The 22643-nt window shown below is 38.3% G+C and overlaps 1 protein-coding gene across 1 annotated transcript in view; it reads right to left on the minus strand.

Moving 5' to 3' along the window:
• col4a5 (collagen, type IV, alpha 5 (Alport syndrome)) overlaps positions 1 to 22643 on the minus strand; it is a 48927-nt gene continuing 26284 nt past the window's right edge. Inside the window, exons 14-50 of the mRNA XM_053504993.1 lie at positions 22502 to 22555; positions 22297 to 22353; positions 22159 to 22203; positions 21977 to 22030; positions 21759 to 21800; positions 21532 to 21619; positions 20156 to 20191; positions 19799 to 20050; positions 19607 to 19696; positions 15081 to 15151; positions 14815 to 15006; positions 14527 to 14695; positions 14319 to 14411; positions 13937 to 14041; positions 13719 to 13816; positions 13382 to 13532; positions 13166 to 13279; positions 12887 to 13054; positions 12692 to 12781; positions 12477 to 12614; positions 12208 to 12306; positions 12034 to 12123; positions 11811 to 11950; positions 11578 to 11704; positions 10907 to 11086; positions 10742 to 10792; positions 10433 to 10618; positions 6417 to 6550; positions 6137 to 6209; positions 5952 to 6023; positions 5736 to 5864; positions 5455 to 5553; positions 4888 to 5100; positions 4528 to 4705; positions 3373 to 3487; positions 2838 to 3010; positions 1 to 1441 (exon numbers count right to left, since the gene is read on the minus strand). Of these exons, the coding sequence (XP_053360968.1) occupies positions 1360 to 1441; positions 2838 to 3010; positions 3373 to 3487; positions 4528 to 4705; positions 4888 to 5100; positions 5455 to 5553; positions 5736 to 5864; positions 5952 to 6023; positions 6137 to 6209; positions 6417 to 6550; positions 10433 to 10618; positions 10742 to 10792; positions 10907 to 11086; positions 11578 to 11704; positions 11811 to 11950; positions 12034 to 12123; positions 12208 to 12306; positions 12477 to 12614; positions 12692 to 12781; positions 12887 to 13054; positions 13166 to 13279; positions 13382 to 13532; positions 13719 to 13816; positions 13937 to 14041; positions 14319 to 14411; positions 14527 to 14695; positions 14815 to 15006; positions 15081 to 15151; positions 19607 to 19696; positions 19799 to 20050; positions 20156 to 20191; positions 21532 to 21619; positions 21759 to 21800; positions 21977 to 22030; positions 22159 to 22203; positions 22297 to 22353; positions 22502 to 22555 (4248 nt within the window). The 3' untranslated portion in view covers positions 1 to 1359. The remainder of the gene's footprint in view (positions 1442 to 2837; positions 3011 to 3372; positions 3488 to 4527; positions 4706 to 4887; positions 5101 to 5454; positions 5554 to 5735; positions 5865 to 5951; positions 6024 to 6136; positions 6210 to 6416; positions 6551 to 10432; positions 10619 to 10741; positions 10793 to 10906; positions 11087 to 11577; positions 11705 to 11810; positions 11951 to 12033; positions 12124 to 12207; positions 12307 to 12476; positions 12615 to 12691; positions 12782 to 12886; positions 13055 to 13165; positions 13280 to 13381; positions 13533 to 13718; positions 13817 to 13936; positions 14042 to 14318; positions 14412 to 14526; positions 14696 to 14814; positions 15007 to 15080; positions 15152 to 19606; positions 19697 to 19798; positions 20051 to 20155; positions 20192 to 21531; positions 21620 to 21758; positions 21801 to 21976; positions 22031 to 22158; positions 22204 to 22296; positions 22354 to 22501; positions 22556 to 22643) is intronic.

Here is a 22643-nt window from a genome sequence, read left to right on the forward strand (position 1 = left end):
TGAATACCGCGTAATCCTGTCGACTTAAATTTGCTGAATATGCTGACACAAATATCTGTGAACATAGATTTTCTTTATTTCGTTGTAATTTATTTCTGAATAAAAAAATACACATTCTTGCACCACATAGTTAATTTCAAAAGAAACTTAAAAAAAGGAATCAATGGCTCTTGAATGTTATTGCGTGTGTAATGTGATGTAATATAACCCACTCTGTAGTATAAGCAAATACCAATATTCTGACTATTAAAACAAGATTTAGTCATGTAAATGAAATGAAATGAAGTACTGACCACAAAAAAATACAGAAAAAAAATGTGTACTCCTAACACTTCGCCTGACATTTAGTTGGTGTTTTCCCAAAACCAGGCTCCAGATGTGACGTGACCCTGACTATGATAAACAATTAGATTACAGGAGATAAGTGAATAAAATATCTGATTTATGTGATGTGTATTTCAGTGAGTGCCTGGTGTGGAGGAAGGGTGCTGCCAAAAATCAAGTATACTCTTAAGTAGTTTGCAAATGCACTGGATGATGAAGAAATTAAACTGAAGGATAAAATACACAGCCAATTCAAGCTTAGGTGTCTATATATCACTTTATATTCATATTTATATAAAATACTGTTTCATTAAAAGAAAGTTTACTTTGTACAAATATTGTCTAAGTGAAAAAGTGAGACAGAATATGAATAAGTGATTGATGAAGTGAGCGAAAAAACACACATCAAGAAGTAAAAAAAAAAAAAAAATCTCATTATAAAGTACCATCTAAGGTTTTAGACTAAAAAGGTGTTTTACACAATATACACATTTTATTACTTACAAAACAGATAAAAGGCTTAAAGGTATAGATTCTTTAATACAGCAGTGTTAGTACCAACAAGAAGTGGAAGAAAGAAAAGAGTGATGGAAAAAAATGAAAGCATTAAAAAAAAACGCAGTCTCATTACTGTAACTATTCAGTGCATTTTTCTCATTGATGTTCAAAGTGCCGATCTGATAACATGGAGAGAATTTCGTTGCAAAAGCTTTTCTCTCTAAAACGTGTTGATACCACAATTCTATTATGGAAAAAATCTTAAAAAAAAAAAAAAAGGAGGGAAAAATGCACTTATTTGTCATTGATCCATCATGGCACCTTGGTTGATTGCTCTGTCTCTGTATGAGGTACTTCTTTGAAAAAGTATAGGATAGTAATTTATTCAGTTTCTTTGCTGTGTTGCACAGTAGCACCATAGAGTTTAACTTGAAGATAATACACCACTAGAATTCCACTTGTTCTCGATGTAACTGTTGCAGTCGCTGTGGTGATCACCCTTGATAAGAGAGTAACGCTGGAGTCAGCATTGCAACGTTACGTCCTCTTCATACACACGATGCAGCGGCTCACGCGTGTCAGGAGATTGCCTGCTTTCAGCGTCTCAGACTGTGGCTTCCTGAAAGGACAAGACAAGGAACAGTCAAGCGTGAGCAGAGGTCTGAGAGAAAAAAAGACTCAAAAGAGAAACTGGCTTCTTCTGGGTGACATTGTATAATGCAGTTTTAAATCGTAACGAAATAGTAAGCCATAGTGAGCGACCCCATTTTTCTTTATATTTTGCTTTCAGAGCGTCAAACTCTTAAGGGATAATTCTCCAGACCTGCTAAAGGACTTTTTTGGCTCTTTTTCAGCTTGTTACAAAAAAAAATCTTTAATTTAATCCACATAATTAAATTTAAATAAAATATAATTTCATATTTTATCAAATGGCCCTCATGCTGATAAAGCAAACGAAACGAACTGAGAGACAAATGTATTGCTTAATAGCTATCAGTGCTGTAGCAAAAGTAAAAATTATAAAATTGGTAACATTTACAGCCCATACAAACTGTTATTGGTGATGTTTCGCTGTGGAGAATTATTCATGTATTGACAGCATTGTGCACTTCAGTCAACAACAGAAGAGGCTTTGCTGCCATAAAATTGTTCCTTATTTTATTAATTGCTATTAATTACTCTATTTGTCCAATATACAGTATGAGTAAAAAGTTTGGACACAATTTTTTTCTACATTCTAGAATAATGCTGGGGATTTCCAAACTATCAAATAACACATAAGGTATTAAGTAATTAAGTTAGAATAACAACAGTCATAGTTCTTGCAAGAACAGTATTGTCAAGTGCATTTGCAAATCCCATCAAGCACCATGATGAATCTGACCTTTCCAGGAAAGCAAGACCAAAACTTACCTCTGCTGCAGAGAAGTGACTCTAAATATACATTTCCTCTGTAGCAGAGGTAGGTTTACCAGCCTCAAAAATTATAATTCAAAAGAGATTATTTCATATTCTGGATGCCTCCAGCATTGCATTTTGTAGAAACAAGTAAAACAAAGACCATGGAAAATACCATAGAATTAAAAGGTCTAAAATGAAAGACCATGGAATTAGAAGGTTTGTCCAGACTTTTGACTGAGAGTGTATATTACAGCAAAGTGAAAAACAATTTGTTTTTATATTTGCACTCATGATGGAATGCGGTGAATTTGAATTTGCATTTGAATTTGGTTCAATTAAAATGAAGGAAATGCAGGCCTGAACTGAGAGCAAACCTCATCAAACACTTCATAATTATCTCATACATATTCTCAGCACATGGTTAATGGCAGCTGTTAAAACTACTGCATCAACTTACATTTGCAGGTACAAAAATAAATAAATAAAAACTATTTGCATGCATTGAATTGTGCATAGACACGAATGCTATAAAACACCCCTGTTTATTAGCTCAGACAGTTACCCAGGCTTAAAAGCGTCACTTGATCATTTAAAAGCATTTCAAAGTGCTTTACCTGAACATTTCAGACTTTTCAACGGAGGCCAGCCAGAAGCTATAGGAGTTGGCGTAGTAGTTGCAGGTTCCGTGACCGTGGCACTCGATGAAGGGAGATGTTCGGAACTCCTCCAGACAGGAGCCAGGCGAGGCTAGAGCCTGACCGGAGCCCTCTGCACCTGCACTAGTGTGCTTGAGTGAAGAGAGAACAAACAGTCAGCTTTAATGTACCTGTACTTGAACCAACTTCTCCACAATTAATAACTAAATACAACATAAACTATTTAACCTGTAACTCATATGAACGAACAATGTAGCTGAGACTACTAGAGACTGATTTTGGGAATCATCCACAATATGAACAATGTACTTCATTATCATAGTGTCATATCACTACCAAAAAATTTAATGCATATTATTACACTAATCCTAAGGTTTACAACCTTCTGTATTTCGAGGGTCATGTATGTATAAAAAATATTTCTGCCAAGACAACATGTCAACATTTCTAATGATTTGCTTAGGAATTATTACATTTATTAAGTTTTAATTACCATCATGAAAGAATAGCCAATCCACAGCACCTCCCAGTACTGTGGACATGATGGCACTTGGATGGTCTGGCTGTGCACGGCTATCACCATAGCTGGAGCTTCACATACAGAACATCTACGCACAGTGGGAAACATATCATATTATATATTACATTTGATAAAGGAATGGAAAATCCCATTATAGCACAGGAACTATGACGGCTCCTAGATGAGGAAAAGAGGACTCTATCCACCTCTAGGCAAATATTTTACCCAACCTTACTGCACTACAGAACATCATGCCTTACTGTAAGTACAGGAGGTAACTCTGTGTCTGTGTGTTTCTATGTTTCTGACCTGAAGATGCTGATGAATGATTGGTGTGTGATTCTGACCTGATCATGATGATGATGAGTTTGTGTCTGATCTGATGACGATGATAATGTAGGGTTTGATATGACTGACTCTGACCTGATGATGATGATTTTGATCAAAAAATGTCTGACTCTGAGTTGATGATGATTATGATGAAGGGTTCAATTTTCTGAACTTTTAGTTTTGAACGTGTTTTTGTATAATTATTTATTTTAATGTGTGTGTTATGCGCTAAAATGCCCCCCTGCCACGGATCCTCCCCCCCTACATAATCACTATCAAATATATTAGGACACCACGATCAAAAATTCATATTATTATTATCAAATATATTATTATGATTATAATTAACCTTAGGCATGTGAAAAATTAATACACGAAAATTAAGACATGTAATACAAATTCTCATACTGTATATTGTTTATCTTGTGGCACATTTATTTTGCAGGGGAGGAATTTTAGCGCATAACAGTGTGGCTTAGTTTTTTGATACTTAAAATCATTTGAAATACCTTTTTTTTGTTTTTGCATATGAGAAAAGGCTTTAAAATAAGAATGTATGGTACTGTACTGCACTTAATTAATTTCAGTCAACTTTAAGCTATTCCTTGTTATGACAATATTTATTTTTAATAAAATGCTGTATGCATTTAAAAAATAAAAGTAGATTTTTCTAAAAAAACAAAAAACAAATAATCTTTGATGTCTGACTGTAACCTGACGATGATTATAATGGAAATGTAGGGTTTGATATTTCTGACTCAGATTGATGATGAGAACGATAATGTGTCTGATTCTGACCTGCTGATAAAGGGCTTGATGGCATCTCCCTTGATAGGAGCCATGCTCATGGGCATGGGTTCAGGAGTAGACAACCAATAGGAGTAGTCATTCCGGGAGGCGAAGTTGCACACGTTGTTAATGTTGCAGAACATAAAAGGCATGGTGCTGAAACGACGAAGACAACTTCCAGCCGTACCTGCATTAGAGTGGGAGATAGCAGGAAAGCAGTGAGTTTGTTTGAGCATAATGCTGTATATTAATGGAAAAGAGGAAAAGAAGAACACATTGGGAAGACTATAAAATAAAAAAAAATAAGGAAAGATTTTATGTGTATATGAGGAGGATATCAGAGGTCATGCTTTTTTTCAGTGCTCTCACCCAGGTCCTGGCCATGTGCCCTCTCGTTGCCCTGCACATAAAGCAGAGAATAACCTTCGTAGATGAGAGAGGTTCCAAATGGGCATTGAGGTACATCTGTATTCTGACTGTGTCGTGTAATCAGGAAGCCATGAGCCGCTGACGACACGCCTGCAGGACCAGGAGGACCTGGAATCCCGTCTGGACCAGGAGGGCCGGGTAAACCCCGCTGACCTGAGGCATCCACAGAATGATCAATGAAAAATGATATATGGCCAGAGCTTAATTAAATAGTTAAAGGGCTGAACAACCCAGCACAATATATCATGAGAGTCATGTAGCCTATTCTATAGGAGTGGGAAATCGTATAAACATTACTGATAAGAAAAACCAATAATTCTAATTTTATTAGAAAACAAAACACAGTTAATGTCATAAATGTAATGATGCAAAGTGAGAAATATACTTCTACACATGTCTACTTTGCCACTTTATTAGCAATTTATTAACATTAGCGTATGCTATAAGGATACAAATCACCTGTCTGTCTTTATTATTTATTGTAATTACTGTCACTTCATGATTTACCCGGCTGCCCAGATGGTCCAGATTCTCCTTTCCTTCCAGCTGGACCACTAAATCCTGGAGGTCCATCAGGACCTGGGTCACCAGGATCACCAGCTGGACCTACAGATGGAGATGGGTAATTAGCAGATGAACTGTACATATAAAAGAGTATTTGACCTATTTCACAGAGCCAAAGTTTTGCAGATTAAATGTGCATCTCTTGCGATGTGTCACAAAACATTGGATTGAGTGATGGCTTTAAGAAACCAGATTATCTCCACACTCCTGCTAGAAGCTCTCACCTGAAATCCCATCTGATCCTGCCTGTCCTGGTAGCCCTCGGGATCCTGGGGGTCCTGGAAGACCTGGAGGCCCCTGATCACCCTTTACCACGATTGGGGATGGCGCTTGACCTGGGTTGCCAGGAGGACCTGAAAGGAAGCATGAGTAGCTGTAAGATTAAGAGAATTTTATTTACAAATAAATATGATTGCAGGAGATACAGTAGATGCACTCACCTGGAGGACCAGGGTCACCGCGATCACCAGTCTGACCAGGATTCCCAGGAATACCCGACTGACCTTTAGTTCCTAAAGTAAGCAGACATATTACAGATTATTTAACTTTGTGACTAAACTGACCAACTGAGGTTGTAATAGAGGAATATCGCAAAGTCTTGCAGGATATTTTAGGTTCAACTGACCTGGTAATCCCGGTGCGCCCGGAGGGCCGATATCTCCATTAAGTCCGACAGCTCCAACAGGTCCAGGAGGGCCCTGTCACAGAAACACATGTCACTTACATAGTCTCAGTTTCAATTTGAAGTAGAAATAAACAGACCTTATTAAATATGAGTTACCAATCTAAGACCTGCTAACAAAAGGTCAGAAAAACAATAGTACTTTGTTTAAAAAATATCTAAAGTATTTACCAAGAAAAAAACAAAACTACAAAAGGGAAGAAATGTACTTTGTGCGACTCACAATTAAACCTGGTGACCCAGTGTCTCCCTTCTGTCCAGGAAAACCAGCTAATCCAGGGTTACCAGGAAAGCCTTTCTCACCCTTCACTCCTCCAGAACCTGGTGGACCACGGGGCCCCTCTGGGCCAGGAGGACCTTCACAATACCAATATGAAAATATGTCATTGATGTTCGTTCTTATACTCTTATATGCACTGCTTGTTACATCTATTTACCTAAATATCCAAATATCTACTGTCCCAATGCATGCAGTAATCAAAATATACAGTATATATATTATTTTATTTATTTATTTATTTCTTTTTAAGTTATTGGATATGCACATATCCTTCTCTTTGATTCCTAATTTCATTTCATCCTTGTGAGAAAAGATCACACCCTGCCCCACTCTACAGCATGCAAAAAAACTCAATAAAGACATAAAACAGGTGTGAAAAAAAAAAACATTTATGTGGGCATCAAACCAGTAAGGCTAACCTTGAGGACCTATATTGAGGAGTCAAAGGGCAACAGGTTCCCAAAATCCCAGAGAGAGAGAGAGAGAGAGAGAGAGAGAGAGGCGAAGGCAAAATGCAGATTAAAAACAAAAGCAAAAGTTAGAATAGTAAGACAATTATGATAACAGCAATAAATTCTTAAAGTAAGCTTCTTCACAAACTGAAAAAGAAAGAGGTTTTGTTAAGAATTATTTTAAATAAGCATTCAAAACATACAGCTATAACAAGCAGTGAGGACAGACTTTCATATTTTTAATATATCATGTAAAATGATTGTATAAACATTGTATATAAAAACGTACAATTATGAATTGAAAAATGAAAGCTATTTAAACAGTTACATTTTAGATTGTAATGTAAACACAATATCTACACCAGCTATTTAAGTATTTATTTTATAGGTTATTGTTTAGTATTTTGTTTATTCTAGTGCATGTCTGTATTTTTGTTGAATAAATTCAATTGTACAATTTGAATTGAACTATGAATTGAACTATGCAAGAGTCAAAAAATATGAGCATGACAATGAAGATGGGAAGACAGGTAAAGAAAATGACCAGCATCAACAAGAATTTTAGATTACAAAATACCGTCACATGCAGTTTCGGCTTTGCCACTTTGGGCGAGACTATGTACCAGCATAAGAATGCAATTTATATGTACATTTTTTAAAGAAGACTGTCAGAAAAAAGGTACATAGGTTTATAATAAAAAACAACAACATGCAAATGGTAGTTAAAACAATATGTTGAAACATGGCATCTTACACTGATAAGCCTAATAACCACACAGAAAAGTGTAGTGGTAGTACACTTTACATACAAAACTAGAAAAATACTGCTACCTAATTTAAATTGTTATATGTGAGCTATTAATTAAACTACATTTGGCAGACACCTCCTCCATAGCGACTTACATATTTATCTCATTTTATGTCTGAGCAGTTGAAGAGTAAGGGCCCAAAAGTGGCAATTGGCAGGTTGTGGGGTTTGAACGTGAGACCTTCTGAACCATAGTCCAATGCTTTAACCAATAAGCTACTACTGATCGACTAGTTGTTAAATGTACTTTTAGAAAAATAACTACGTTATAAGTCAGGAGCCGTTTTATATAAAGATGTAAGAGATTCCTAAACTAAATTCCAAATTTTCTAATAAAATAACATATCTTGTGGGGAAAAAAGAATATTTTCAGCAGTTAAAAATGCTGTTTAAGTAAAGTTAAAAAACAAACTGTTAGACTATTTTTAAAATTTTATGAATTAATTCAGTCTAGCAATTATGTAACACTTGAACAAGGTAACATGAACATGCACTAGCATTAGGATTAGGTTTGTATACAATGCTTATAGGTTTGTGCACATATACCTTCTGTTTTATGCCCATTTCAGATTCAACCCCTGTACTTTGGTGCATGACTTTTAACACATGGACTTGATACAATATGATTGTACATACATTTGGTTTTTAAGTGAGAATGGGGCCTTTAAGTGCAAACAAACAAGGAATAATATAAATGGCTGTAATGGTAAGGATATTATAAAAGAAAAAAAGAAATACCAACTAATAATTTACAATTCTTTTAACAATACTTTTACTCCTTCATTTTAGATCATTTCTGGAATAAGGAGAACCTGACCTTCAGGGCCTGTCAGCCAGCGTCATCAGGAGAAGGTGAAGCCACACCACAGGAAACAGGAAATGCAGGTCAAAGCCACAATGCCACCAGGTGATATATTTAGCCACTCAGACACCAGTCAAAATCGGGCTATTCCTTAATCGTTATTGAAGTTTTATTTACACTTATTATAATAAATTCTGTCTTTTTTTTTTTAACTAGAAGATTTAAGAACTAGACTTGGCAGTTAAAAATTGTATTTTTTTTTTTTAGATTTTTATATGTATTTTGGACAACTATGTGTTTGTTTCTTCTGATTAAGGAAGCCCATATTGAACAGTTCTGTAATGGCCTAACATGTCGTAAACGTTAACAGTTTTCCATGCAGGTGACGACACACATAAACGAAAACACTCAGCATTACACTACTAATCATCCTCTTTTTGAATCACTGGGTTCAGCAATACGAGACAGACAGCACTCTGTGGAAAGAGGTTAGGAGGTTTCGTTTCTCAGAAAAAAAGAGGGGTAAGGGAGTGGAGACACATGAGGAAGAACGGATGGATGAACAGATGACAAACTTGGACACAGTGTGGATGGATCCATGCCAGTTGGGCCTTGGTTGGGTCTCGGTGAAACACGCTGATTGGTGCGTGCAAACACCTTAAATTTATAATAATAAATAATATGCATTAAGGCATGCCCTGGAGTGAGTCAGGCACTACAGTATGTATGTGTGTGGTGCTCACTAACTTTGTGCTCCTTAATAGTTTTGTGCAATATGATATTAAGACTTGTGATAATTTGTGCAACATTCATGCAAATTAATTACATCACTAACACATTTAGGATGGCCTCTCTACTGTCCGGTCCAATCTGATTGGTGTTTAATAAAAGTGGTTTTTAAATGATCTCAATTGTATCTTTGGTGGAACCAGACAGTAGTTCTGGCCAATTAGAAGCATAACCCTGTTCCATGGAATATGATATTCTGCAACAGAGCTAGTCTAAAACACCAGATCTGGTAAACCCCTCCTTTCTGTCACAGCCAATGTTATCCTTTTGGACGACAAAGGTCAGTAGGATTGCTGAGATTCAAACTATATATCTTTAAAAAATATAATTATATTAATACAGTGGAACCTTGGATTACTAGCTTGGATACGAGAAGAAATTAGAACCCCCCTCTCCCTTTTCTTGTCTTACACAGTAACCCTTCTTCCTCTCTTATTTGAGTTTTTTACGCACACACACACAGACACCCACAAGGTGTGTGTGTGTGTGTGTGTAAAAAGAGGCACGGAGTCCAATGACAAAGTGCAGGCTGATACAGAGAGGGAGAGAGAAAATGGATCTTTAACCTCTCTAACGAGACTTCTTTTGCTTTACACACGCACACACACGTGTGTTATAATAAACAGAACACGCGCGCTGTACACACCTTCATACAAACACAAAAATTTTTTTTTTTTTACGTGCACACACGTGGTCACAGTGTTATAGTAAACAGTACACACGTGCACAGATGTTGATTATACCAGTGAAAGACGCGCACTAAGACCAAGCAGGGGAGACGATTACCCACAAAATTCGCAGCGCAAGAGAGAGAGAGAAAAAACATTGGCTCAGTTGTGATCATGTAAGGCTCGGCGTCAAAACAAGAAGTGCATGCGTGATGCATGCTACTCGGTACTCGTAAACTTGTTTATTTTCCAAGTTAAAATGTATTAAAAATCTTTGCTAGTCTTGCGGAACGCTTGCAAACCGCGTTACTCGCAATCCAAGGTTCAACTGTAACAGATTTATATTATAACCAGTTTAAGTTTCAAGTTAGCAAGGTACACAATCTCATGGAACAGTGTCAGCCACTATAATGTGTATGAGATAAGAAGAATCAATATACCTAGTCTTCCTGGTGGTCCAGGAGGTCCCTGGAGTCCTTTAGGTCCTTGGAGAGGCTGACCAGGAGGACCTGCGGGCCCCTGAAGACCAGGGCTGCCTTGTGCACCAGGGAATCCTATATCACCCTTTGCCCCAGGGAAACCAGGGCTGCCAGATGGGCCAGGAAAGCCAGGGTCTCCTTTGGGACCTACATTCAGAACAAGAATTAGATCTAATTAGTTTAAAAAGAGCTAAGGAAATAAAAGAAAAGTGGGTTTGTCCATTTAAAAAATTAACTGATTTGATTTTTGTGTGATGTGAAACACTTTACCTGGCATCCCAGGAATTCCTGGAGCACCCGGAAGTCCATGACCTGGTCTACCTATAAAAAAAAAATAAAATTAAATAAAAACTATGAAGAAAAACACCTTAAACTATGAATCCTTTTCGATTTATTCCAAATACGTATTAGTTATTTAACCACAATCAAACTTACCTGGCTCTCCTTTCAATCCTGCTGGTCCAGGAATACCATCACGTCCAGCTTGACCTTTGTCTCCAGGCGCGCCTGGCAAACCGGGTGGGCCAGAGGTTCCTGGCCTTCCAGGTGCTCCTGCTAGACCTGAGGCACCTGGGACTCCATCCAGACCCTTAGGACCAGTAGCACCAGGTGCACCTAAAGCCAATAGGAACATCAATTTTTTCATGATGTAAAACCCTTGGTAAAGTAATAAATCATCTGACTGATCTGTTAGGCCAATATTTGACAAATAGGCTCTGAATATTACAGAATCATGCAAAGTTAGAAAATTTATAGGATATGGGTTCTCTTGTGTTACTGAGCTGCTGCATTACCATAACATTCAATAATTAATTCCATAATATTAAACAAATCACAAAACATGGTAAACCCTTTCTTAATTGCCATCAGATTAGTTGGTAAAAAAATTAAAATAGAAAATAAAACCATTGTGTGATACATTATGTTTAACGTGTAAATAAATAACAATGACTGTAATGTTAGAAAAATTCTTACTTTTCAACTATCTAACTTTATCTGAAACTCCAGGTGTCTCTATAACAGCTAAATCAAATAATTTATTTTAGTGGATGACACTTTTTGACTATTGACAGTATCAGATAGAATTTATTTAGGCAGTACTGTACCTTGGAATCCTGGGAGGCCAGGATCCCCTTTTGGGCCAGGGCTTCCAGGTATGCCTGGAATTCCTGGGGGCCCTTGTTGACCTTTTAGCCCTGCAGCTCCAGGGACACCAGGAGACCCAGGTTCACCCTGTGCACAAAGAGACAGTTAACGCCCTTCTGCTCATCTTTCATAAATGTAAATTATCTACTAAATTGAAAATGTTTAATTGTTGGGATTAAAATACTCTTATTACCTTCGGTCCTGTAGCACCTGGTAGCCCAAATCCTGGTGTTCCAGGGTCTCCTTTCACTCCAGGGAACCCTGGTGCTCCAGGAGATCCAGGCTGTCCAGTTCGCCCAGGTTGACCTGGGCTTCCTTTAACACCAGAAGGTCCTATCCCAAAAGATACTTAATTAGTCTGGAATAACTATGTCATTAATACTGGTGGACGGAGCTTTTGCTTTTGTAAGTCTTACCAGGGAATCCCATTTCGCCCATGCTGCCTTTCGGGCCTGGAGCACCAGAGAGTCCTGGTGTTCCTGGAAGTCCAGGATCTCCCTTGGGACCTACAAGACAGCCTTCTTTTAACATATATACTGTACACTAAACTGTGTCAATACAGTGCACACGTTATAAAGTGCTTGAGTTACCTGAGGGTCCAGGTGGCCCAGGGAGTCCATCCTGTCCAGGGTTACCTGGATCTCCTGCAAGGCCACGAATACCTTTCGATCCAGGAGATCCACTAGTTCCTGCATAAGAAACATATATACAATAATAATAACCAAGTAAGTAATTTAATTTTTAAATGTAAATGCATCAAATTATTTGGATGTAAAAAATATAGTATCTGTATATATCCAGGGGTAAAGTGGACCCAATTATATTTGGATAGGCCCTTGGGTCACATGACAACACTTGCCTTGAGGTCCTGGTTCTCCCTTTAATCCTTTTACAACCTCCTGGATACCAGCTGGGCCTCTTAAACCTTGTTCACCTTTATATCCTTTTTCTCCTTTTAAACCTGTTTCTCCTGGACGTCCTGGCTGACCACTATCACCTACAGGGCAGACAAGTAAAATGTGAACCCACAACAGGTGTATGGCTTTTAGGTAATATTAATAAAATAAGGCATACCTTTTGGTCCAGGAAATCCTGGAGCACCAGGGTTGCCTGGATTCCCAGCAGGTCCTGGAGCACCCATTACACCCATTTCTCCTTTTTGCCCTGCAATTGCAGTTGACAGTAAAGGGGAGCTCAAAGTTAAAGTTATACTGTGTCACACAAAGTGAGTATCCATGTTTTAGATGCTGTCTACAGTATATGGCATACCAGGGAATCCAGGTAATCCATCTTGGCCAGGGGTTCCAGGGTTCCCAGGAGGGCCAGGAGGACCAAGTTGTCCAGGCAATCCGGGGTTACCAGAGTCACCAGGAATACCTGGAATATCCAGTCCAGGGGAACCAGGGTCTCCTTTCTCACCATTAAAACCGGGAATACCTATACAATAACTTAAATTTCTCACAAATGCAAACACTGATACCTACAGCAGCTCACAAATAAATCAAAGATAACACACTTTATAAAGGTTTTAAACCTTAGAACACTTACCAGGATTTCCCATAGGTCCGGGGGGTCCTTGAGGTCCAGGTGAACCAGGTAAGCCAAAACCAGGAAGACCTTGAGAGCCAGGTGAACCCGCAGGCCCAGGTAGACCAGTATCACCTGTGAAAAAATGGGAGTTGTGTCTTATTATATTTACACATATTATGGACCACAAAAAAGCTAACATAACTGGAAAAACTCATCGACTGTTTAGGACTGTACCTTTGAAGCCAGGAGGACCATCAATACCGGGTCGTCCTGGTGCGCCTGGATTTCCAGGGAACCCAGGATCACCTTTAGCCCCGGTGAAACCCTTACTACCAGGCAAACCTGGGGGGCCTTGAGGCCCAGGGATCCCATAACCGGGTTCACCCTGTTGATACACACATTGGCAATCATTAGAAATTTTCAGAATTTGCTCTAAAAATCTATTCATTATAAATTTAGGGCTACAAGATCAACTTAGATGCTCTTAACTTATTTTAGCACAGTTTTCTTAACTAGAGCTAAATCTAAAAAGTTTGCTTTGCTATTCATTTTTTTGTTCGTTTAACAGTACCTTAGGTCCTCGAGCTCCAGGTCTACCAGGTTGTCCATCAACACCAGGAGATCCAGGTCTGCCAGGGTTGCCAGGAATTCCTGCAGTACCTGGGAATCCTAAAAAATGTGTTCAGTAGTGACGTTTTTTTGTTATCATTTATGATGTGTTTACACAGTCAGTTAAGATGCGTCCTAACAGATATTAAATCCAGATATTCATGGACATTAAGGATTTACCTTTAGGACCTGGTGGGCCTGGCAAGCCTATACCCGAGAGACCAGGTTCTCCTTTTTGGCCAGGTAATCCTGGGAAGCCAGGGGAGCCAGGTTGGCCTGAGTCACCTGTACAGATAGAAGATAATTTATTAACACAGAAAAACTCTGTTACGTAATTTTTTTACTTTTGTGATAAACTTCTTTACTGAAAAGATTTGGGACTATTCCTAAATTCTCTATTTGCAGCCAACTTATTAATTCAATTTCCTTAATGATTCTATAAAATACTGGCAATGTAACTGCTTACATTATGTTTTAAAATCTGTTACTATCTCTGCAACTAATTTTAGCAATAATTAATTGATTTAAAGGTTCAACTGGTTAGAAATTTCAACCTATTTACCTGGACTTCCTTGGGGACCAGGGTCTCCTTTATTTCCAGGGGGTCCAGGTGGCCCTCTATCAGATATAGTGTGACCTGGTTCACCTTTCTGACCTACCAGATGACATAAAGGTTTAGAATTATTATCATATAATTGTGACACTAAGGCAAGGTCAGCTTTTTGATTGTCAACCCCATCTTATTGACTGTGCCTTGTTTGTGATTTCACCTGGTGGTCCTGGAAGTCCTATACTTCCTGACACACCCTGGAATCCTTTCTCTCCAGGAGGTCCCTGCTGGCCAAATCCAGGGGCACCAGTGATGCCCCTGTCTCCAGGAGGACCTGGGGATCCAGGTTCTCCAGGAGGGCCACGTTCACCATTAATTGTTGAAGAACCCTGAAAGGAACAAGCACAGAACCAATTTGTTAGGTACAACAATTTCCTGACCTACACAAAAAATGACAAATATAAAAACAACATTGATTGAGTGACAATCTGTTATAGTAGATACACACAGGTGCGCCTTTGGGACCAGGTGGTCCAGGAACCCCATTTCGACCAGGCGTCCCATCACGGCCAGGCAGACCTGGAGGACCAGGGAATCCTGGGTCTCCCTTGTCCCCCTTCATACCATCAAAGGGAATTGCTTCACCAGGCTCCCCCTTCTCTCCAGGTATTCCAGGTATACCTTGTAGTCCTTGTAAACCCTAGAAAATGTCACAGAAGTGTTTACAACCTGCGCCAGCTCTTTTTACCTAATTGTAAAAGTGAAAACACTTACTGGGGGCCCCATGAGACCAGGGCTGCCTGGGAATCCTCTGTCTCCTTTAAAACCAGGGACACCAGCACTACCTGTAATAGAAGTGGTATCACTTAATGTGCAGGAAATAAATCTTTACTTACTGTAATTCAAGATATGGTCCATAAAACTATGGTTTTAGGAGCTGGCATATGTTTCTCTTTTTAATAAATCTCAGGTTGTTTTTAACGCAAAAAAAGAAAGAAAAAAATATTTAAATGTTACTTTTCAGTTCCTTTAAAATTCACCAAACATACAGACTGTTTAAAAGAAATTGAACTGTGTACAATTGATTCGGTAATTCACCCCAAAATTCTGTTTGTGATCCGACTTGTTCGGAGACTGATTCCGTTTTTTTCCCATAGGAATAGTTCTCCATCACTATGAACTATTTTAACTTTTGATTTATTTTGTTTATATCACAAAACATAAAACAAAGTATGAAAGAGTTTCAATTATACAAAAATAATACAGCACGAAAAAAAAAAACTGTACAGCATATGTACTAACAACGCATGAGTCTTACGGAACCTTGCTGTTGTGAAGGAACGGAGAAGAGAAATTAGTCTGTTAATCACAGTTTTATTCAGATGATACTTCTTGGCAAAGGCTTTGACTTCACTCCACTTTGAACAAAGTTATTTTATCATATGAGCAATCTGTGACTGCGGTATGTGCAAACTTGATGCTTGGTGATGCACTCGTGCCTTTGTTCAGCTGATAGCGGTAGCTCTCAATGGCAGTTCCTGGGTCATGTTCCAAGCACGGGTTTTAGGCAATTTCTTTGGTCGTGAATCGATTTGTTCATACTCGGGGGCGTTCCTGGTACCACTGTATTTTTTTACTGACATATTATTTAGCTACGAAGTCATTAAAAAATAAGAATGATACTGTAAATACAAATAAAACTAAACATATTCATGAAATGTACACCGGCAGAAGTAGACTAATGATTATGAACGTGTCGGGAAAACAGCAAGCAGACTGACTGACCATTTAAAAAAACGTTTGCGTTCATTTTCTGACGTGCTCAAGTTTACCAAAAAACAATACAGAACAGCGCACCTTATTTGCTTTCAAACATTTACAAAATCACGTTTTTTCGTTATTGTGAGTGTGCTTAAATAAAAGTGGGGGGGGGCGATACATCCGTGGTAACATAAACACATGCTCCTTGTCGGTGGCGCACTTGCGCATCCATATTTATAGAAAAGAGATGCAATATTGTAGTTTCCGTAATTTTTTTAAATAAACATATATTTGCGTACTGACTGGGCTGGCCCACATTGGCCAGCGGCCCACTCCCGGTGCTCCAGGTGGCCAGTCCGCCACTGCTCCTCTTTACTTTCCTACTGTACGTAGAATCAGAGCTAAACCGCACGCATAAAGTTTTGTAAATTCGTTTAATGTTTAACTTGTATTTCATAAGGTTTTGCCAGCTGCGGTACAGTGCAATGGAGGTCATTATTTACTATTAAAGAAAATTATGATGACCTGTCACGGCGCCTTTAATATGATCTCGGGCTTGCTCCACATTATAAAAGCAAGGCGCGGAGTTTAGTCCGAGGTCCGGGAAGTACGTGATGTGGTGGAGAATAGGTAGTGGCGGTTGTACACTGAATTGCTCCCCGGGCGAGACTCCACCATGCCCCCCCCCCCCCCCCAAAATCACCTCGGAGTGCGCTGTCGTCTTGTATTCAAAGAATAGACTAAAACAAAATTATGTTTGCTTCAGCATTGGAAACAATATTGTATTAGGCTTAGTATTCTTTGTTCACACATGTGGGCATCTTAGATATTAATCCTTTTTCGATGCAGCGAATTTTCTGAGCAATTTAATAATAAATTCCATTAATAAAAAGGAGGAAGAAGAAAAGGTTACGCGAAAATAAGAAAACGCTTTAGAGGTAAATGCTGTAAAATGCTTCAAATGAACAGATTCTGCCTATGACAGGTCAGGGATAGTGAGGCTGGATCCAGCAGCGCACCACATCCCACATCATAATACACTGGCTCATTCAAGTGGAGATAAATTTTTTTAAAACTACTTACTAGTATAAAAATATAACACAATACAAAAACGTAAAACAAACTTTCACCGAACATATATTGGGTCATATTTGTAAAACAAAGGAAAGAATAATAAGACAAACAACATATAAAACTACAATATTTTCCAGTGTCCAGCAGCACCAGTCATACAGAGACCCAGGAGGCTTATAAACAGTTTGACAGCAAAATGAGACATTTTGTCAGTATTGTGATTTTTTATTTATTCATGTATTTTAAAAGATGCAAGACAATACTGCCAAAATGTATCATTTACATGATGTTAGAAAATATTCTTTGCATTGTCTCTTATTGAGTCACAAGGGTGTTAAAAAGCATTCATCATTCAAAGTTATTCATATATCAGTGTATTTAGTATGATTTTGAAAGTGCTTTAACTCCACCTGGCACAGTTTAATCCCAGTGGAACAATCTGACTACATGTGCAGTGCCATAAAAAAAGTATTTGTCCCTTTCTGATTCTTTTCTTTGCATATTTGTCACCCTTGTATGGGTGGAATTTTACCTAAACACTTTAATAGGAAAAGACAGATTGTCAGTGATGATGAACCAGTGCCTGCTGATGATGACCAACACGTCTCCCCTGATCTACTGTACCAGAGCCAAGTAAAAAGAATGGCAATCAAACTGAATAAAATTAGTAGCAGCATTAACTCATGCTAGTAATTATTATGGTAGTCAATATTAATTCAAAATAAGGTTTCTCAGCATTATTTCGTATTAATATTGACTACCACAAAAATTAAAATAAGTAACTAGTTTACTAGCGTAAGCTAATGCTGCTACTGATTTCATTTTAGCTTACCTGTTCAGTTTATTGCCATTCTTTTTAAAATATTGCCTTTATAGATTTATATGTTGTTTGTCTTGATGCTCTTTTCTTTGTTTCTTTGTTTTACTAATATGACCCAATATACAGTGTCTCACAAAAGTGAGTACATCCCTTACATTTTTGTAAATATTTTATTATATCTTTTCAAGGGACAAGGCTAAAGATATGAAACTGATAGAATGTAAAGTAATCAGTGTACAGCTTGTATAATGGTGTAAAGCTGATGTCCCCTCAAAATAACTCAACACAGCCATTAATGTCTAAACTGCTGGCAACAAAAGTGAGTACACCCCTAAATGAAAATGTTCAAACTGTGCCCAGTGTCAATATTTTGTGTGGCCACCATTAGTTTCCAGCACTGCCTTAACTCTCTTGGGCATGGAGTTCACTAGAGCTTCACAGGTTGCCACAGGAATCCTCTTCCACTCCTCCTTGATCACTTCATGAAGATGGTGGATGTTAGACACCTTGCGCTTCTCCACCTTCCGTTTGAGGATGCCCCACAGATGCTCAATAGGGTTTAGGTCTGGAGACATGCTTGTCCAGTCCAGCACCTTTACCCTCAGTTTCTTCCCCTTGGAAGTGGTTGTCTTGGAAGTGTGTTTGGGGTTATTATCATGTTGGAATACTGCTCTACGGCCCAGTTTCTGAAGGCAGGGGGTCATGCTCTTCTTCAGTATGGCACAGTGGAACCTGTCCTTTTAAACCGCTGTATGGTGTTGCAGCTCAGTTTTAGGGTGTTAGCAATCTTCTTATAGCCTAGGCCATTTTTGTGTAGAACAATAATTCTTTCTTTCAGATCCTCAGAGAATTCTTTGCCATGAGGTGCCATATCATACATCTTTGTAGTCCTTTTGCACACACGCGCGGGTGCGTTACAATATTAATAAGAATAATAACAATAATAAATTCGGAGCACTACTACTACTAATAATAATCATTCTGAATTAAGAAAATGCAGTCAAAGAAGTACCATCATTGAAGGAGAGAAGAAAATTAAGAATAAATACATATCAGTTTGTGACACGTTTATGAGCTCTGTCGCTTGCTGTCAATGGGCGCCTAAGAGACATAACACATTTTTCGGCTTCAGTGAACACACAATACTTCAGACTGAAACACGACTGCCCCCTACAGGTAATGAAGGGCATTTTCACAGCTTGCCGCGCACAGCCGCGGCAAGTCGCGGGATCCCTATGCTCAAAACGTGCGTTTTTTAAAGGCCAGATTTGTATATCCTACTCATCTACCCGATGTGATCCCTGCAGAAACCATGTACAAATGTATAAAGTAAATAAAGAATATTGCATATAATTTTGAAAAAAATACTGTATACACCCCATTTTTTTTTCGTGAAACCCAGATTTGGATTTGTCTTTTTTATCTGGAGAAATTCTGCCAGTGCAGCACGCTGGATCTCCCATAGTGAGAATAAAATTCTAACCAGTATTATAAACAAATAATCATTAAATGTAGTTTCAAAAAATTATTAAATCTCATAGTACCTAACAAAATATCCATGACAAAATGTTTCATTCAAAAAGTCTGTTCCAATTAAATAAAATTCATAATGTTCTTTAAACAAAACAGATGGGAAAGTTCTTACCTGAGGGTCCTGGGGGCCCAGGTGGACCCCGTGGTCCTGGGATAAGATTGCCATTTGTTATACAATTTACACATGTGTCCCCCTTTTCTCCTGCAAAACAAACAGCACATGAACTAATGCTCATTTAAGGTTTGTTTTAACATTTAGTAAAAGTAAGTGTCCATTGAGCGTTAATATTAAGTAGAATCCTGCCTTTTTGGCCAGTCTCTCCTGGGTAACCAGGTTCCCCATTTAGGCCTGGAAGACCAGCAGGACCTGGGAGGCAATTTTCACCACCATTGGAAAATCCAGGAGGTCCTGGAGGTCCCGGTGGTCCTTGTAAACCTTGCAGTCCGGGTCTGCCAGGAGAACCTGGAAGAGAAGCCCCAGGCGATCCATGATCTCCCTTCTGTCCTCTCTCTCCTGGATAACCAGGGGGGCCAGGTGGGCCTTGACCTCCGATTCCTATGATAAAATATAGCATTTAGGAACACATGTGAACAATGACTAACCAGTGCAGTTGCATAAAATATTTTACTCTTTGTATAGCAAAACATCAAGTACTCTCACCTGGACGACCTTGTGGACCTGGTGGGCCTTGGACACCTGTAAATGATCGTTAACAGGTAAGGATGAATTAAATATTACACTCAAAAATTACAGTCATACATTTGTGTAAATTAGAGAAATATTTACATGTCACTTTTGTAAGGGCAAGTCAGGAGTTATGTTTCAAGTCTTTGTTCTATTAAATTTATTATCCAAGAGTAAGTTCTGACAAATAAATCTGACTGGATAAGAGGCACACCACGAGTGAACAGAACTGGGACATTGAACTACTGTATATGTATCACTCCACATCACAGGTGTTACTATCATTAATCACACTGTCAGTCTCCAGCATGGATAAAAGTGGGTCTGTAGTGTGTACAGTGCTGAGCATCTGCCTGCCAAAATCCACATTAAAACACGTCCGATAATGTTATGTCATCTTAAACAACCTATCTTTCCATTTACACTATTTGGGATTCAACCACAGAATCCGAAAAATTCATCTAGCTAAGATTTTAAAGCAGAATAAGTAAAGACATAAAGACTGTCCACAACCTCCCAGGTTTATTCACTTTACCTCTTGGCTACGTTGTACTGGTAAAAATGTAGAACAGTTAATTAAGCCCTGTTAATTACGCTAACTGCTGGTCGCTAACTGTCAGTAGCTAGCTTCGGCAGTCATGCTTAGTTAGTTCCAGAAGTGAGGAATACATGTTTGATGAGGAAAATAACTGGTTAAATAAAAATAATAATAATAATAATAATCGGTTGATAATAAATGATGTTTGTGGAACTGTTATATAAACGCAACATCAAACTCAAGATAATTCTGTTGGATGCCGATCCTTAGCACAACATCTTGAGTGATACTGCTTAATTATAATGTTGCATTTATTGCTACTTGTTTAATACTTTAAAACTGAAGTACCCAGAGGAATCCCACCAAGCATGCAGACAAACCCAAGGTAGGAATTGAACCTAGACCCTTAAAGTGCAAGGCATCAGTGCTAGCCACTAACCCACCAACCCACCATAATGCCGATTTGAGCATTTATTTTGTCTAAACCTTAAAAAAATTACATGCGTTAAAAAAATACAACTGGATATAATGGAACACTTTCCAGTTTATCATCCCTAGTGGAAAACTAAATTCAGCATGGCCTTCGATGGGGTAATGAGTCAGTGAGGAAATAGATTCTGCAGTTTATTTTTCACACAGTTCTTCTTTCACTCATCTAATGAAATCAACAGTGACCCAATTAGATGCCCATTATGTATACATTTAAACTTACATGTTATTCTAATGTCTGGTTGTAATGCTAAAAAGTGCAACAAGCTGCAGAGCAACAAGCTGCAGAGCAACAAGCACAATATTGCATTTGAAAAAGCCATACCAGTTAATCCTTGCTCTCCTTTTCTTCCAGGAGCTCCAGGAGGCCCAAGATCTCCTTTAGGTCCTATTAGGTTCTGGGATGGAATCACCTAAATAAGGAATTAATAAGATGAGATCTGTTGTATATTTCATGACGAAATAAAACACACACACACAAAAAAAAAAATAATAATAATAATTATTATATATATATATATATATATATATATATATATATATAAAACGTACCACGCCTGGCGGTCCAGGAAGTCCTCGCTCACCCTTCTCACCCTAAAAGTGAACATGAGGTTAATTACTCCACTGTCTCAACCTTCTCTATAAAGAGATACTGAATTCATACTAACTTATATATGACAAGGAGGGAATCACAAATCACAAGTGATACTGTAACCTTTTAACTTCCCTGTCTACAAAACGACAAATAAATGAGTGGCCTGAAATCTTACTCTTTCTCCAGCACTTCCTGGAAAACCAGCTTCACCTGGGTCTCCTATAACACCCTGAGAGAGTGAGAGAGAGAGAGAGAGAAAGAGAGAGAGAGAGAGAGAGAAAGAGAGCATCATGTACTAAAAATCATTTATCATAGTGTATTCCTGCCATAGTCCATGTATGCACACAGAAATCTCACCGGAATTCCAGGTGGGCCAGGGTCCCCATCTTTACCAGGTTTACCCTAAAGGAATAACGAGGGTAACAGTGAGTTCACCTGCCGTTAATAATGAATGTAGTTTTTCTCTCAGGAAGTGTACAGTAGTTCAATCCTCACCCTCTTTCCAGGATCTCCTGGTTCTCCCTTCTCACCCTTCGGACCACCCTCTGGGCCCTGTTAATCAAAAGCAGTCATATTAGAGATGTCTTTAATCTAGAAAGAACCATCATTATATATAAAAAAGAATGAACAATATCAATTAACTAATGACATCCTTGGCATATATGTAATCTATTTATATAGCAGAAGTTTAAATACATACAGGTGGTCCAGTGGGGCCCGCAAGTCCAGGTGGTCCAGGTGGCCCTGGGTCTCCCTAAAATATATATGTATATATTTTACCAAAAATCCAGTCTTAAGATTGCCTAAAATATGTAAAAATTAAACATATGTCTAAAGTTCAA

The sequence above is a fragment of the Clarias gariepinus genome, chromosome 1, assembly GCF_024256425.1.
Source record: "Clarias gariepinus isolate MV-2021 ecotype Netherlands chromosome 1, CGAR_prim_01v2, whole genome shotgun sequence".
Taxonomy (NCBI): Eukaryota; Metazoa; Chordata; class Actinopteri; order Siluriformes; family Clariidae; genus Clarias; species Clarias gariepinus.